The sequence below is a fragment of the Dendrobates tinctorius genome, unplaced genomic scaffold, assembly GCF_039654945.1.
Source record: "Dendrobates tinctorius isolate UK_male_01 unplaced genomic scaffold, ASM3965494v1 ptg000007l, whole genome shotgun sequence".
In the NCBI taxonomy this organism is placed as follows: Eukaryota; Metazoa; Chordata; class Amphibia; order Anura; family Dendrobatidae; genus Dendrobates; species Dendrobates tinctorius.
The window spans coordinates 13,007,375-13,025,760 of record NW_027361675.1 but is presented as its reverse complement, the minus strand read 5'-3'; the positions used below and the strand labels follow the sequence as shown (position 1 = coordinate 13,025,760).

General features: G+C 46.2%; 1 protein-coding gene across 5 annotated transcripts in view; it reads right to left on the bottom strand.

Annotated features, from left to right (window-relative positions):
* The window catches only part of INPP5B (inositol polyphosphate-5-phosphatase B), a 123,158-nt gene that overhangs the window by 9,370 nt on the left and 95,402 nt on the right, over positions 1-18,386 (bottom strand). For all 5 annotated transcript variants that reach the window (XM_073572039.1, XM_073572045.1, XM_073572025.1 and 2 more), the window contains 4 exons: positions 8,550-8,785; positions 8,347-8,460; positions 7,214-7,298; positions 5,934-6,061 (listed from right to left, as the gene is read on the bottom strand). In XM_073572039.1, coding sequence (XP_073428140.1) covers positions 5,934-6,061; positions 7,214-7,298; positions 8,347-8,460; positions 8,550-8,785 — 563 coding nt within the window. The remainder of the gene's footprint in view (positions 1-5,933; positions 6,062-7,213; positions 7,299-8,346; positions 8,461-8,549; positions 8,786-18,386) is intronic.

Sequence of the window (18,386 nt, the reverse complement as noted above, 5' to 3'; positions counted from 1 at the left end):
GACCGTGTCGTGAATCCGGAGAAAGGCTGTCACTTCCGCTATGACCTTGGTGAAAACTCTTGGGGCTATAGATATGCCAAACGGAAGAGCCCTGAACTGAAAGTGCCTTAGTATGCCTTGAATATAAAGTGCTACCCTCAAGTATTTCTGATAATCTGGGTGGATAGGGATGTGATAATACGCATCCTTTAAATCGACTACGGCCATGAAGCAATCTTGGTGTAGCAGCTTCACCGCCGTAGTTACTGATTCCATCTTGAAGGTCGGGTTCCTTATCCATAGATTGAGCCGTTTGAGATTTATGATTGTCCTGAATGTTTGATCTGGTTTTTTTTATCAGAAAAAGGGGTGAATAGAAACCCTTTCCTTCCTGTATGCGTGGTACCTCGGAGAGTACCGCTTGTCTATCAGGCTCAGGATCTCTGTTTCTAAGGCCACCTGCTCTTCAGACACCTTCCTGATGGGTGTGATGACGACCACGGGTTTTGGCTGACGAATAAAGGGAATTTGGAGGACCTGGACACTGCTGCATCTATTTTGGGGATTTTGTCCCATATCTCCGCATCCTTATGATCAAAGGGATATCATCTCTTGGAGGTGGATGGAAGGGCCCCCGATTTTTCGGGCTTTTTCCACTCCTTCTCAATAAGTGCCTGGATTTTCTCGTTTACTGGAAAGGTTCGTTTTTTCCTCTCCTGAAGCCCCCAAAACATGACGTCCTCTAGGGTTTTAGCCGCCTTTTCTTCCTGTAGGCCCATTGTAGTTCTAATGGCCTTTAGGAGGGCGTCTGTGTCTTCTACAGGGAAACATGGTTTACCCCCCATGTCGCTGTCTGAGGAGTCTCCGGAGGATGAATTTTCCGCCTGAGATGACATTGACGCGGCATCCGAGGGGGAACTAGGGGGATCCTTCCTGGTTTTTTTCCCTTTTTTCAATAGGGACTTAATTGAGCCTTCCATATCCGACCTTAGGGCAGATATCAGATTGGCTGCGAAACTAGGCGCTTCCTCCGCCATAGTCCGCTGAATGCACGCAGCACTGAGATCTTTTTGCCAATCTCTTGCTAGGGGAGATTTACATATAGAACAATCCCTATTGTTCTTCTTGCTTCCCGCTTTTCTGGGCCTTTCCTACAGGGTGAAGCATACGACAGAAGCCCCTATTAACATAATGCTAACATTCACGAAGTTCGCTCACCACCCGAAATTAAGGGTACTGGACTCGGAGGCTGCGTCGGAGCACGTGACCTGCGCTCTTTGGCTCTTGAGGAGTCCCCCGACCTGCGGCTGGGGCGACTGCTGCTGGAATGGCTTCCATGCTTTCTGCCAGAGGGCTGAGAGGGAGGCAGGGACGCTGAACGTTCCTGCTCTGACTCCATGTTGCACCGCCCGTTTGCTGCTGCCTCCTCTTTTTAAATGACGCGCCTCCGCTCAGGTGAGCGTCTCTCCCCTCCCCCCTGCGACCGCCGGCTGAACGCTTCAGAAAGCCGGCCAGCGTCGCATCCGGCGCCATTATACCGCCGCCCTTCTCTGACGTCAGCCGGAGCACCCAGCATGCAACGCGCCGCTGACGTCAGCGGCCGGAAAAAGCCAGCGTCTCTCCCCTGCTATGGGGACCGAGATGCGGCGTGCGCGAGGGGAGGGCGGCGCGGTGGGGGCTTCCCGCAGACCCCGGGGATCCCACCGGCGCCCGCACGAACCCGGAACCCCGGAGGGCCCGGGGACTGCGCATCCAGCACCCGACGGCCGACGCTACAGGTGAAACACCTGTTCTTCCCGCGCCGAGACGGGGCTGGGTTCATTTTCTTTTCTTCGCCCATGACAGGCACCGCCGACAGTGGGGTTTCTTCCAGGACAGGAACCCACCTGAAGCGGGGGAGAGGTGCCGCCCCTTATGTTTCAGTAGGTTCCTGTCCTGGCGGGGCGGATCCCTCTCTCAGGTGGTGCTGTCATGGGTGAAGGGAAAATGATTTTAAAATCTGAAATGTTGGCATACTGAATTGTATGTTCAGTAAATGCACTAAGTACTTGGTCGGGGCTCCTTTTGCATCAATGTGGTGTTGCATGGAGGTGATCAGCCTGTGGTACTGCTGAGGTGTTATGGAAGCCCAGGTTGCTTTAATAGCAGCCTTCAGCTCATCTGCATTGTTGGGTCTGGTGTCTCTCATTTTCCTCTTGATAATACCCCATAGATTCTCTATGGGGTTAAGGTCAGGCGAGTTTGCTGGCCAATCAACCACAGTGATACTGTTATTTTTAAACCAGGTACTGGTACTTTTGGCAGTATGGACAGGTGCCAAGTCCTGCTTCAGAATGAAATGTCCATCTCCAAAAAACTTGTTGGCAGAGGGAAACATGAAGTGCTCTAAAATTTCCTGGTAGATGGCTGCGCTAACTTTGGTCTTGATAAAACACAGTGGACCTACATCAGCAGATGACATGGCTCCTGAAACCATCACCGATTGTGGAAATTTCACACTAGACCTCAAGCAGCTTGGGTTGTGTGCCTCTCCACACTTCCTCCAGACTCTGGGACCTTGATTTCCAAATGAAATGCAACATTCACTTTCATCTGAAAACAACAACTTGGACCACTGAGCAACAATCCAGTTCTTTTTCTCCTTGACCCAGGTAAGACGCTTCTGGCATTGTCTATTGGTCATGAGTGGCTTTACACAAGGAATGCAACACTTGTACCCCATGTCCTGGATATGTGTGTGTGGTGGCTCTTGAAGCAATGACTAACTGCAGTCCACTCCTTGTGAATCTCTCCCAAATTTTTGCAATTACATTTTCTTAACAATTCTTTCAAGGCTGTGGTTATCCTAGTTGCTTGTGCACCTTTTTCTACCACACTTTTTCCCTTCACTCAACTTTCCATTATTATACTTGGATACAGCACTCTGTGAACAGCCAGCTTCTATAGCAATGACCTTTTGTGGCTTACCCTCCTTGTGGAGTGTTTCAATGACTGCCTTTTGGATATCTGTCAAGTCAGCAGTCTTCCCCATGATTGTGGAGCCTACTGAAACAGAATAAGGGACCTGTTTAAACTCTTAGGAAGCCTTTGCAGATGTTTTTTGTTAATTATTCTATTTTACTGAGATAATGACTTTTGGGTTTTCATTAGCTGTAAGCCATAATCATCAACATTAACAGAAATAAACACTTGAAATAGATCACACTGTTTGTAATGACTCTATATGAGTTTCACTTTTTGTATTGAAGAAATGAAATAAATTAACTTTTTGATGATATTCTAATTTTGTGAGAAGCACCTGTATGTTCACAAACAGAAAATGGAAGGCCACGGTCACATGTTCAGTACAGTTTTAGTATAGCCTGGAATTGCACCAGAATTTGGCATAGTTTCAAAACCCTTTTCACAAGAATTCTGGGGTAAAAGCTTTTATGAATAGGGCTCTAAGTCTCAACCCTGCTAAGATCCTATTCTATCCACAATAGTGGGACACAGCGAACACACAGACGCTGTAGAGAGCTGTATAACAGGCCTCTATAAGAAAACAATAGCAGTGCGGAAAGTTTGTGAATAGCAATGCATGCTGCTTCATTTATTACGCACTGTGCTCTTTTTTGTATTTTATTTTAAGAAAGCGGCTACATTTTTTCTGATGCTTTGTAATCATTTTCAACTGATGCCAAGAGAAGTTGAGCATTAATAACGCAGGATAAAATCAACTAATAGTATATGTAAATAACATCAGTACTTAGTTGACACTATTTTGATCAAAAGATTGTAAAAGTCATCTCACCACGACAAGGTGTGTCTACCCAATCGGCCTGGTCCCTAACTATTGTAGTTCACCTTGCTATGTATCAGCAGGCCTCAAACAGATGAGGGGGCAGAGAGGTACCCACATCTGGCCACAGTGTAAGAGTGCACCTACACCAACATGTGTGTCAGCCCATTTCTTTGGTTTCTTGTACTTTGTACATACAGGGGCATGGCTGTCCCTTTTTGGGCTGTGCATTCCATCTATATAGCTTTCTATTGGCAGGTGCCGAAACAGTCAGGACTGGGTCCCGCTCTGCGCACCCTGGTTTAATTTTGATGCTTGTTCATGCGTAGCAAGGTGAACTATCAGAGTTAGGGACCAACCTGATTGTGTACCGTTTGTCACAGTTGGAAGACTTTTACACTCTTTTGATCAAAATGTTATTTACATGAACTATTGACTATTTATTTACTTGTTTGTTTTTATCCCTGGTTCTGTATGTTAAATGGCTATAGTGTGAATGTTCACTTACACACTGCACTTATACCAACACATATGTAGGCCCATTTCTTCGGTTTTGCTTTAGGTTGAGCATTAAGAATAACATTTTATTTCTCTGAAGTTTCTAATTAAACTTCACAGGAGAGGACTTTAAGGGCTTGCTCACACTGGCATATAAAATACGGAGGTTTGCAATACAAGAAAACATATTGCACTCTGAGCAATGTTATTCAAAGAGGCAGTGCTCATCTGCGTATTTTCTCGGGTCTATTCGGGGTCAGCATGAATTGCAGCATGCTGCAACTGACTGAGTATATAGAACGAGACTCACCAATGCAAGTCAACGGGTGCGAGAAAAAAGAGAAAAAAAAAAAAAAAACGTATGACCATGGACCATCCATCTTCCACCTGATTTTTACGCACACATCTCAAAAAGAAACCACAAAATTTAATCAGCAAAGTACAGTAAATTCACAGCCAGAACCATTAGAATAGTTGGACAAGAAATGTAGAATAGATTTTCTGTAGATATTTAATGTCACAAGCCCCCTACATATAATAAACTTGCACTCTTAAGTGTCTTTCATGTGTCACTAAAGGGTGTTTAGCTTTGCATAACCTAATAATTAAAAAAATGACATGGGGGGTCCCCCTTATTTTTATAGCCAGCAAAGCTAAAGCAGACAGCTGTAAGAAGATATCAGGTTGGGAAGGTCCAAGGTAATTGGGCCCTTCCCAGTCTAAAAAAAACAGGCTGCAGCTGCCCTAGGAACAGCACATGAGATGCTCAGATTCTGGCGCTTTGCTTCGCTCTTCCCAATTTTTCATGGTGCACCGAGTCTTATGGACGGCAGCACGATTCAGTGACTCTGATGAGCGGTATAGTTACTCACATCACGGCTTTTGTGAGCCATTGGGTCTCTGAGCACAGAGGGAGCCAGCAACTCTGATAAGTGGTGACTTCATTACCCTTCAACTGTGAATATCAGTAATCTTACTGCTATTCAGTTGCCGAGGTTGCATTCAGGGAACGCTGTACTATATCGGACCTGCGTGGGAACATTTTTTGTAATAAATTGGTGAATGAGGGACAGTGTTTTGTTTTTTTATTCTCTGTTTTTATTTTTTTTCCAGGTTGTGGACCACGTTGGATTCCTTGGACTACAGTGGACCTGCATGGGTTTTGCCATTGGTAAAAGAATCCGCTAAAAACTTTGTGACAAGCCATCCATCAATTAGCCTTCAGAGCCTCTGCTGGTTATGGCATGTGTATCACCTCTTCCAGAATTCCTCTAAGATAGATAGGTTTGCATCATCATTGTATATTTCAATAGTGGCCATATTAATTGTAACCCCGCTTTCCTAAACGGAGAAAACTAAGACAGAAATGGAAAGAAATTTTAGTGGACTTGCATTAGCATTAGAAACCTCCCAGATACTAATATGCTGATATTAATGTAGCTGAATGTTTCCTGTATAGGGGTCTCTGTGTATACAAGTGCTAGCTACATGTAAGGAAAAACAAGCCTTTTAAAACAAAGAAAAAAAAGAAACCTCTAAGTTAGGTTTGATGGATAATTACCCAAAAAAGTATTAAAAGTAAAAGTTATTGACCACCTAGTGCCCTTTGAATCCAATTCTGTCTAGCGATGCTAGAAGATAAACAATGAGAAATGATATACATGCAAGTCATTACCTCTCCACTGCCGATATAGTCGCCAGCATGCTGTAAACATCTGTTATAGTGGCTGTAGCAGATTACAGGCTCTGGGAGGCCTTCTAGAAATAGTAGCAATGCCTCAATAATAGAATGGTTGTTTCCAGCTTGCAGAATATTAAGGACACCAGATTGCTCCACAAAAGCACAAAAATACAAGAGCCGATCAGATTTCCACGTGGTATAAATCGGCAGACTTTAAGCATACAATACATGATCGGGCTTTCTTCACCTTAATTAAAAGCTCTGTATCAATGGAAGACTGGTCACATGAATAACTTCTTAAAAGGCACTCAATGTTAACTAGTCATTATATTAGCCATGGCAGGAGGAAGTCAGCATTTTTTTTGATAATTATATTATGGGCTGAAGCTGTATAATTGCATTTCCATGGTGGCTGTAGACTTGCTGACATTTATATACTTAATGCGATAATAACAATTACAGGTGTATGCTCACTGTGATGTGTATCTGTCCTCTACCATCACCTAAAGGCTTCATTTTTGTACTACCAATCCTTTATTTCCCATTACACCCACGTCTAGTTGCCCCTTTCCGGTCCACTTGTGTTGTGCTGCAGTGAGCTGGTAGGTAATTAGCACTCCGCTGGGAACCATGGATGGTGCTCCTTTCTATGTAAACCCCAGCAGACAGTCTCTTGCTGCCAGATATTTAGTTTAGCTAGAACTAGTTAGTTACAGTTCTAGCCTGTTGTGCTACTTTGCGGATTCCATTTTGAGACCTTGTCTCATATTTTGTAACCCGCTTGCTTTCCAATTTCGGCGCTCATCTGATCTTTTGCCATCAACCCCTTCTTGCCACAAGCTTGTTCCACAGTTCAGCAGCTTACGCCATGACTTTACCCCAAGGGTCACTGGGTAAGTCCAGATCCCTGTACAAGGGAAGGCCAAGAAAACCCATAGGAGGTAGTTAACAGAACGGCTTGTGCTAAGCCTGTCCATGGAAGCCTTATTAACAGCTGCCAGGCTTCCATGGGCAGTGAGCCTGTGACACTTCCATTCTTGCCATTACAACTGTGTATGTATAGAATTACAAATGCACATCATATTTTAAATGTAATTATGTGGTCAGGGACACATTAATCCATAGCTCAACACTAAAAGCATTCAGGTCTTTCACTCCCCAACTACAGCATAGAAGGGATGCCATATTGCTAGTAAAACAAACCAAAAACTGATGAACACAGAAAAAAAAAAGGGAACATCTGAATGAGTTATATTTTACCACTTAAAGGATACGGATAGACTCTGGACATCCAGTATCTAAATAGTCTCTAATGGCTTCAAATTCAGATCTTAGCCCAGGCTGCTGAAATAAGTCTTCCTAAAACCAAAAAAATGTATAGTCATGTCTAATTCCAGAATTATTCAATGTCACAGGCGCTGAAATTAACATATCTTCCATATGCAAAATTAGAACTATCAGCGGCATTAAATGTAGAATTGCCAAAAACGGGGTCAGAGAAATGTAATGTGAACCTAATATTAACAGGAGAACCATCTAATGTGTCCCAACTTTTCACTGCAGATTTCAGGGGACAAAAAATGAATCATAATTGATCATGTTAAAGCTGTCATATTAAGAAGCATTACATGTTTGGCTGAGCCATGCATTCATATGTAACATGTACATGTACAGGGGTGGGGCAGGATTAATAGCTGCCAACCAAAGGTGCCTTATACAAAAGGTATGGTGGAGCTGTATCTATTAGTGCACATTTAAAATTAGGGCGCGTGGACTAGACTGAAAGCCCCATAGAAATGCATGGGGTCATGCTCGGGTCAGGAAAGTCGCCAGCCAGTCAGAGCAAAGCGACTGCCGTCCATATTATACGGCCGTCTGACTATGCCCTCAGGGAGGTAACTGCAGTATGCAACACGGTGCCTCAGTGGTTAGCACTGCAGCCTTGCGGCAACGGGGTCCTGGGCTCAAATCCCACCAAGGACAACATCTGCAAGGAGTTTGAATATTCTCCCCATGTTTGCTTAGGTTTCCTCCGGATACTCTGGGTTTCCTAACACATTCCAAATATAAACTGATAGGGAATCTAGATTGTGAGCCCCATCGGGTCAGTGCCAATAATGTCTGTAAGCCTGTGGAATTAATGGCACAAAATAAATTAGTAAAATAAATAAATATGCTGAAAAAGCTCAATTAAGTGCAGGTGACACACACTGTATATGAGTAATACGTTTTTCCATAGGACATTACATAGGTATGTAGTCAAGATCCCAAACAAGCCTGTGACTTTTATGTTTATTAGTATATTGAGGACCTGTGCATGAAAGGTTGTACTATAAAACCCATCTCTTCTACCGATAAACTTCTCAATAATGGCTCAAATTGAGTGAGTAATAGGAAATAATCTGACCTGCAGGGATGCATTCCGGTATAAGTGATCCACCATCAGGCACAGTTCTTTTGGCACATCTAAAGGTTTCTCTGCACCAACAAAATCATCCTTCATTTGAAGAGGCATATGTGCCTAATGTGACAAAGAAAACATGTCATTTTTATATAGTCCTACAGATCTAGAGCTATAGCATTTGGACCAGAACGACAGGATGACCATACCAGATCTCGGATTTTGTCGGCAGACATGTCTCTAATGGGCTCTCTCATATAACACAACATCTGGATGGAGGATCCAAAACTGCTGTACAGATAGTCTCCGCTCACAGACAAGAAGAAATCTTTTCCTCTGTCCAGGTGTAGAATCAAAATGTCCTCCAATTTTTCCTCCCCAGAGTTTAGTCGAGCTGCCGTCTGGTTATTGACGAATAACTCCAGCTCTATTTGTGCTTCTGATCCTACAAACAGAAAATAAAAAGGCTTGGTTGGCATTTTCAGACCTTTAAAATATGGATTACTATCATGTAAAATGTATACAGACTGTCATTCCTGACAACAGGAGAATAGTCATTGGAAATGCCAAAGATTTCTGGCTTGTCCTGGTATCTATAAGCAGGCTACCAACCTGCAGCAGTCTATCGTCTACAAATGGGAAACAGGCTATGGACGGTCGCAAACAGTCTAGAGCCAGGCAAAAAAGATATAGGCAGATGATGGGGATATTAAGTCTCCAGTAGCATTATGCCCCATATATCCCAGCCTAGCTTGTGATACACATTAATTGCTATTGGGCTCCATATACTTCTGCACTAAGGCTGACAATATAATAGAAGACCAGGTACAATGCTGCATCCAGGACAGTGCCCATGGACCACACTGACCCAACATTGGAGCCCATATGGTTTAGACTGCAAGAGCAGCTCAGTCTGATCATCTCCCGCCTCGACTACTGCAACATCCTTTTCTGTGCCCTCCTTGCTAACACCCTCGCACCTCTCCAGTCCATCCTTAACTCTGCTGCCCGACTAATTCATCTCTCTCCTCGTTACTCCTCCGCTTCTCCCCTCTGCAAATCTCTTCACTGGCTCCCATTCACTCAGCGTATCCAGTTCAACTTACTAATATTGACCTACAAGGCCATCTATAACCTGTCTCCTCCATATATCTCTGAACTAATCTCCCGATACCTTCCCTCACATAATCTTCGATCCTCCCAAGACCTCCTTCTCTCCTCCACACTTATTCCCTCCTCACCCAACCGCCTCCAAGACTTCTCCCGAATAACCCCCATCCTCTGGAATTCTTTGCCCCAACACGTCCGACTATCAACCACATTCGGATCCTTCAGACAGAACCTGAAGGGTGTGTGCACACGCTGCGGATTCTGCTGCGGATCCGCAGCGGATTTGGCCGCTGTGGATCCGCAGCAGTTTTTGCTGCGGTGTACAGTACCATTATTCCCTATGGGAAATGGAAACCGCAGTGCAGACACTGCGGAATTTTCCACGCGGATTATCTGCGGTTTCTAAACCACAGAAAGAATTGACATGTCAATTCTTTCTGCAGATTCTGCAGCGGTTTCCCATCTCCTCCATTGTGGAGATGGTGAAACCGCAGGGCCAAACCACAGAATAATCCGCAGATAAACCGAAGGTCTTTTGACCTGCGGATTTATCTGCGGATTTTGCAAAATCCACGCGGATGAATCTGCAGACCAATCCGCAGGGTGTGCACGTACCCGAAAACCCACCTCTTCAGGAAAGCTTACAGCCTGCAATGACCCCTCTGCCTCCTCATCACTGCCAGAGTTACCGACTCACCATCACCCCCCAACCTACTGTCTCCTTCTCCACCATCCTGTAGAATGTAAGCCCGCAAGGGCAAGGTCCTCTCCCCCCTGTATCAGTCTGTTATTTTAGTTTGTTTACTATAAGTGATACCTGTAATTTATATGTTATCCCTACTCATGTACAGCACCATGGAATCAATGGTGCTTTATCTAATATATAAAGCTCAATGTATGTATGTATGTATGTATGTATGTATGTATGTATGTATGTATGTATGGGATCGGCATCCGCACCGTCGCAGCTACAGCCACAAAATTTGGCACAGTCACACGTCTGGACCCCAAGAGCGTCATAGGCTATGTTGTGAGGTGAAATTTTAACCCCGCGCGTTGCAATTCACCAAACAATTTTGCCCCTATTTACATAATGGGGAAAAAGTGTATGTATGTATTGGCAAATGCACCGTCGTAACTACAGCCACAAAATTTTGCACAGTCACGTCTGGACCCCGAGAGCGTCATAGGCTATGTTGTGAGGTGAAATTTTAACCCCGCGCGTTCCAATTCACCAAACAATTTTGCCCCTATCTACATAATGGGGAAAAAGTGAAAGGAAAAGTGTTGGAGGCAAATTGACAGCTGCCAGATGTGAACAAGGGGGACTTAAAGAATGAGAGCGATGGCGCCAAACAGTATATACCATACTGTTGCTAAGGTGGGGCCCTGACATGGGATACTCCCCACACACAGGGATATGAACACACACACAAAATGCGTCACACACTACCACGTGCTTCAACACATATACCACCCTCAGCACACATTTCACCACACATACACCAACCTCACCACAGAAAAGTCAAAACACAAAAGTCGCCACTCAAAACTCGCCACGCTGTCCCAGAGCTGTTTAAAAGATGAAAACACGGGTATTACATACCTGGTAATGTGTTTTTTCAGGGGACATGACGGCACCACGAGAGAGGGGATCCGCCCTACGAAGACAGGAAACCTTCAAGATAAAAGGGGCGGCTCCTCTCTCCGCATCAGTTGGTTTTACAGAGCATGAGAGGAACTCCGCAGGTTAGTGCACGCATAAATAATACCTGTTTTACACTGCTAAATTTCCAACACCAAGGGAGTGTATAATACTAACAAAAAACACCCAACTAATGACGTGATCAAGTAGGGCGAGAATATAAGGGTGCCGTCATGTCCCCTGAAAAAACACATTACCAGGTATGTAATACCCGTGTTTTTCCATGGTACATGACGGCACCACGAGAGAGTTACAGAGATTTGTATTCTCTTTAGGGGGGGATCACTGCCTGTAACACTCTTCTCCCAAATGTGAGATCAGAGGTAGCAGATAGATCTAATCTGTAATGTCTGAAAAAGGTAGATGGAGAGGACCAAGTGGCCGCCTTACAGATTTGGTCGATGGAGGCGTCCGCTCTCTCTGCCCAGGATGTTGCCATGGCCCTCGTGGAGTGGGCTTTTAGGCCCTCTGGAACAGCCCTGCCTGCACTACTATATGCTAGTATGATGGCCTCGCTCACCCATCTAGCTATAGTTTGCTTAGAGGCTTTAAGGCCTTTCCTTGCCCCCTGATATGAGATAAATAAGGCCCTCTGTTTCCTCCATGGTTTTGTCACCTCTAAATACTGTAGGATACATCTCCTAACGTCTAGACAATGTAATCTCTCTTCCTTTTTGTTACCAGGGTTAGGACAGAAGGATGGCAAGATTATTTCCTGAGCTCTGTGGAATTTCGACACTACCTTAGGGAGGTATGCTGGGTCTAATCTTAGCACGACTCCATCATCCATAACCTGAGTGTATGGTGGGTCTGCTGATAGTGCGTGTAGGTCCCCAACCCTACGTGCCGATGTGAGTGCCACTAATAAGGCTGTTTTTAAGGTTAAGACTTTGTCTGATGTTGCGTCTATTGGTTCAAATGGACTTTCCGTTAGGGATGATAGGACTAAATTTAGATCCCAGGGAGGAGGTTTAGGAGATGGGACAGAGTCAGCTCTAGTACAGGCCCGGATAAATCTGGCGACCCATCTATCGCTTGCCAGGTCATGGTTGAATAATGCTGCCAGGGCTGAAACGTGTACTTTCAGGGTGCTGACCGCTAAGCCCAAGTCTAAACCCCTTTGTAGAAACTCTAGCACTGCCCTTACCGGTACTTCCCCCTCCTGTATTGGGCCTGAGGTGGACAAAAACTTCCTCCATATCCTCCCATATATTTTTGTAGTCACTGGCTTTCTGCTGCTGATTAGGGTGGAAATCAATCTCGCTGAAAACCCTTTCTTTTCTAATATTGACCTTTCAAATTCCAGGCTGTCAAATGCAGCCTGGAATTCGGAGGATGATTGAAGGGACCCTGTGTTAGGAGGTCATGATCCTCTGGGAGCACCCATGGGTCCGTCACTGACATCACTCTCAGCCAATAGAACCACGGCCTTTTTGGCCAAAAGGGAGCTATCATAATTACTCTGGCTTGGTCCTCCCTGATCTTCTTCAGGACTAATGGAATGAGGCATATCGGAGGGAATGCGTACAGGAGACCCGATGTCCATTTTATTCTGAAGGCGTCTACCGCCAGTGGCCTGTCTGCTGGTCTTAGGGAGCAGAATTTCTGAACTTTTCTGTTGGCTTTTGATGCGAAGAGATCTATTATAGGTTTTCCCAACCTTTGCACAATTTGTTGAAAAATGGACTCTTTTAGGCACCATTCTCCCTGCTTTAAGTGGTTCCTGCTCAGAAAGTCCGCCTTCAGGTTGTCTGTGCCTCGGATATGCAGGGCCGATAATGAGAGGAACTGATGTTCCGCCAGAGTCAGGATTCTTCCTGCAATTTCCATTAATGACCGAGAACGGGTGCCCCCTTGATGGTTTACGTATGCAACTGCTGTACGATTGTCCGATAAGACTTTCACATGATGTCCTCTCAGGTGTGTCAGTAATCCTTCCAGCGCTCTTTCGATGGCTAGTAGCTCCCACTCGTTTGAGGAGAGATCTCTTTCCTCCTGAGCCCAAGGATCTTGGAGCCACAGGGTGTCTAGATGGGCTCCCCAGCCCCAGGGACTGGCATCTGTCGTGACTACTCTGGAGGCTGTATATGTCCAGGGTACTCCCCCCGGAGCGGACTCTATCTGTAACCACCATCTTAACGACTGGAGTACAGGATCCGGGATGGTGAGCTTCTGTTCTAACTGCCCCTGAAGCGTCAGATCGCTTTGCAACACACACCATTGAAGTTCCCTTGTGTGAAACTGCGCCCATTTTACCGCTGGTATGCAGGAGGTTAGGGACCCCAACACCGACATGGCTTTCCTCAGAGTTATTGTTGGTTTTCCTAATGTTGTTCTGATTAGGTTTTTGATTTTTTCTTCTTTCTCCTCTGGGAGGCGACACTCCTGTATTACCGAGTCTATTGTTAGGCCCAAAAATTTCTGGACCATCGTTGGCTCCAACCTGGATTTTTTGAAGTTCAATTGCCAACCCAGAGTTTGAAGAGTCTCTACCACTACCTTGACTTGTTCCTGACAGTGAGCGAAATCTTTCCCCACTATCAAGTCGTCCAGATATGGTATTACTAGGGCATCTTTTTCTCTGAGATGTGCCGTGACCTCCGCAATTAATTTCGTGGAGACCCGGGGGGCTGTTGCTACCCCAAAGGGCAGAGCCTTGTACTGAAAGTGATGCCACTGAGATTTTATCTGGACTGCCACCCTGAGGTATTTGCGGTCTTGCTGCCGGATCGGAACATGATAGTAGGCGTCCTCGAGATCCAGGACCGCCATGTAACACCGAGGGAAGAGGAGTTTTACTGTAGATCTTATTGTCTCCATCTTGAATGATGGGACTACTAGATACTTGTTGAGGCCTTTCAGATTTACAATCGTCCTCCAGGAATCGTCTGGTTTCTTTATCAGAAACAGGGGGGAGTAAAAGCCTTTCTTCTTTTCTTTTTCTGGAACTTCTTCCAGTACGAGTTTTTGTACAAGCGATAATACCTCCTCTTCCAAACTCTTTTGTCTTTCCTGAGATGATTGTACCGGAGTTTGAATGAATTTTTGTGGTGGCCAATGGTGGAATTTTAACTCCAGACCTGACCCTACTATCTGTCGGATCCAGGTGCTGGATGAGATCCTTTCCCAGGCTGGGAGGAAGTGAGAGAGCCTTCCCCCCACCTGAGAAGGACCGTCACTGGGTGGGTTTTTTGGCTTCTCTCGGGGGCTTACTGAAATAGAAGCCTCTCCTTCCTCTGTATCACCTGTCGGAATTGCTCCTGTCACGATCTTTAAATTGTTGTCTCCTGAACTTTCGGCCCCTCTGAAAGGAGCGCCGAAAGGCCTGAAATGGTTGTTTCGGAAAATTCTTTTTGGTATCACTCGCTTTCTCCAGCACTTCATCCAATGCCGGGCCGAACAAGAAATTTCCTTCACATGGTAGAGAGCAAAGTTTCATTTTCGCCTGGGTGTCCCCCGGCCAGCATTTGAGCCATACCGCCCGCCGTCCTACATTGGTTAAGGCTGCTGATTTTGAGGCTAGTCTGGCCGAATCTGCTGACGCCTCTGCGAGAAAGTTTGCCGCTGCCCTAATAGCCGGCAATGATTCCAGAATCGTCTCTCTGGGAACCCCTTGTTCCAATTGATCCTCCAAGTTGTCTGTCCATATCTTTAAGGACCTAGCCACACAAGTGGCTGCGATGGCGGGTCTTAGTGCGCCAGCTGAGGTTTCCCAAGCTGCCTTAAGGAAACTATCCGCCTTTCGGTCCAGTGGCTCTTTTAGAAACCCCAAGTCCTCAAAGGGTAGGGAGGATTTTCTGGCGACCTTTGATATCGCCACATCAATTTTGGGGGCCCTATCCCAGGATGAGGATGCCTCTTCCTCAAATGGGTATCTCCTCTTCAGGGAATTTGTATTCTGGGACTTCCTTTCTGGTTTTTCCCACTCGCGATTTATGAGTGCTTTCAGTTGCTCATTAAACAGGGAAGGTTCTACGTTTTCTCTTTTGCAGTCCACTAAACATGAGATCTTGGGCTGTCTTTTTTGTCCGCTCTTCCACTAGCCCCATGGTAGATCTAACTGCTTTAATGAGTTCGTCCGTAGCTTCTACTGGAAACGTATCTTCCCCGTCCGAGCTACTTCCTGAAAACTGCGACTTATTTGAGTCGTCTTCTGACCCTGCAGAGTCCTGTTGAGAGACCCCTGAGTAGCTTGATCTCCTAGCTTTTCTTTCTGTATCTACCGTTTGTAATGCTCTTACTGACTTGGAAACTTCTGTCTGAATTATGGCCCTCAAACTATCCGAAAATGAGGGTGTCTCCTCCGCTATGGTCTTGTTAATGCACTCCTGGCATAATTTTTTGTTCCAGGCTGCTTCTACGGGACTTTTACATAAAGCACATTCTTTATTTTTTGACTTTCCTCTATACTTCTTAGGGACCTCCTATACTCCACCCCGTCCATATATATAAGAGGAGGAGGAGAGGAAAAAAGAGAGGCAAAAAAGAGAAAGAGAACAGACATTAGATTACTGGACTTTCTCGAAGTTCACTCACCACTCGGACGCTTCATAGAACGGGTACCGGATCTGGAGGTTGGCTGGTCCTCTCACTGTCTCCCAACGAGACTATGGACCCCTCTTTTCTGCGGTGACGATCCGCCCGTGCGCTGCCCGAGTGGCTCACACTACTGCTGCGGCGTGCTTTTGCTTTTTCGTCTGAGCACGACCGCCTCTCCTTCGCTTCCTGGCGCGGTTGTATATGCTCTGGTGAAGGGCTATCCATTATGCTGCTTATGGCTGCAAGTAGTCACCCCACTCAAATTTGGTGCTGTGACGCCTGCTCGCCTTTCCTGGCGACTTAAATAGTACTCTTTTTTTTTTTTTTTTTTTTTTTTTTTTTTAAGACCAGCTGGTCTCGCACCTGTTCTGCTATATGGACGCGTGCGCGCCCCTTGCGTCTGCGTGCTCCCCCCCCGGGACCGCGCACGCTTCCTGCCTCTCCCAGGCCCCGTGGTGCTGTGCGCCCCCTCCACTTCCGGGTCGCACGCAGCCACTTCCGGTTCGGCGGCCATCATGCGCGCTCCGAGTGCGCGCCGCCCCCGGTGCAGCCAGACGACCTGCTGTGCGGGCCGGGTGAGCGCTTGGGCCCTGCCTATTTCGGGGCCCCCAGACACCCCTTACCCCCGATGGACCTGGACCACGGATCAGTTACACCTGCCGCACCGCTGATATCATCCATGGCTGGGATCTGATCCCTGGCCTCCCATGCTGCAGAGCACCTTCTGACTGCAGGTACGCTGCGGGGTCCGGTGTCTGGGCTTCGACAGGGAGGGTCACTGTCCGTGGCCTCCGAGGAGCTCTTCTGCCCGGGCACCGATGTGTCTCCTGGGCTGCATGGCCACTTGTATGTCAACAGGGAGGGAACACTACCAGTGGCCTCCCTGGACCTTCTTTGCTGACATCTTGGAGGATCCATCCGCCAAGGTACCCCGCTTCGCCTGGGCATCTGCCCAGCTGTGGCCATGCCTTCGCTCAGTGGGGACATAGGCATATATGGCCCCCGAGGCGACTACCGGTACCTGGCGTCGGGTGTAGCAGACCCATGCCTGCCATTAATCACCCGACCCAGGCCCAGGCATCCTCTTCTTCGGAATCTTCCAAGAGGCTTTCATCTTGAGGGTTCCCCGTCAAGGACAGGAAACCAACTGATGCGGAGAGAGGAGCCGCCCCTTTTATCTTGAAGGTTTCCTGTCCTCGTAGGGCGGATCCCCTCTCTCGTGGTGCCGTCATGTACCATGGAAAAAATTAGCTGTGATTGGTTGCTATCAGCAACAGTTTTCTTTGTAGACAGTTGTGGTAACTGAGGCCTATTATTCTTATCATTTCTATGGTGTTATCGTCCTGTAAAGTTGGAAATAACACAATTTATTACCGTGCCAACACAGACACAGACTGCAGGGGGAGCCCAGTATCACACAGGATAGGATTAGATACACGGCTCAGCAGTCAGTATCACATAGGAGAGGATTAGATACACAGCTCAGCAGTCAGTATCACACAGGAGAGGATTAGACACATAGCTCAGCAGGCAGTATCACACAGGATAGGATTAGATACACGGCTCAGCAGTCAGTGTCACACAGGATAGGAATAGATACACGGCTCAGCAGTCAGTATCACACAGGATAGGATTAGATACACAGCTCAGCACACAGTATCACACAGAATAGGATTAGATACACGGCTCAGCAGTCAGTATCACACAGGATGGGATTAGATGCATGGTTTTTATGTGCAATATAATCATTATAATTTGTTATAACTAACCACAGTTGGTTACTATGCCCAGGCAACGCCAGGCTCTTCAGCTAGTAAATAAATAATAACAATAATCAGAAACGGTACAGTTTATATAAATATCCCCATTGGAAGGCTTAGATACAAGTATGAACACCGCTTAAAGGTGGCGATGTGCATTAGTTGAACGTTGATTTCTATTTATCTAGTGAAATTTAACAAAGGATTAATGTTGACTGGCCTGGTGTGAAAAGAAAGCAGCCAAAATTTAACATTTTCATCCAATACTTACTAGTTCACAAACACTCTTTGCAAGATCATTTCCAGAAAAGGTTGCTCGACCTGCGGTTGAGGTCACTGAAGACGTAAGGCGAGTTTGGGTGTGTGCACAAGCTGCGGATTCTGCTGCGGATCTGCAGCGCATTTGGCCTTGCGGATCCGCAGCAGTTTCTGCTGCGGTGTACAGTACCTTTATACCCTATGGAAAAAAAAAACGCTGTGCAGACGCTGCGGAATTTTCCGAGCGGATTTGCTGCGGTTTCAAAACCGCAGAAAGAATTGACATATCAATTCTTTCTGCGGATTCCGCAGCGGTTTACCATCTCCTCCATTGTGGAGATGAAAAACCGCAGGGCAAAACCGCAGAGCAATCCGCAGGTCTTTTGACCTGCGGATTTTGAAAAATCTGCGCGGATCAATTCGCAGCAGAATCCGCAGCATGTGTACGTACCCTTTGAATGAGAGTAATGGTTAATTATAGGTGAAAATGTGTATGGCTGCAGACTTCCCGGTCATCATGACACGCCAGTCATTCAACCATTAACCTACTTTCATCAAATATATGGCACCTGAATTCAAGCGGAACAATCCTCCTCTCCCGTGACAGCTGTAGGGAAGCCATATACATTACATGGTTGGGCCTTCATGCTGAAATTAGCCAGCTTTGTCAGGTT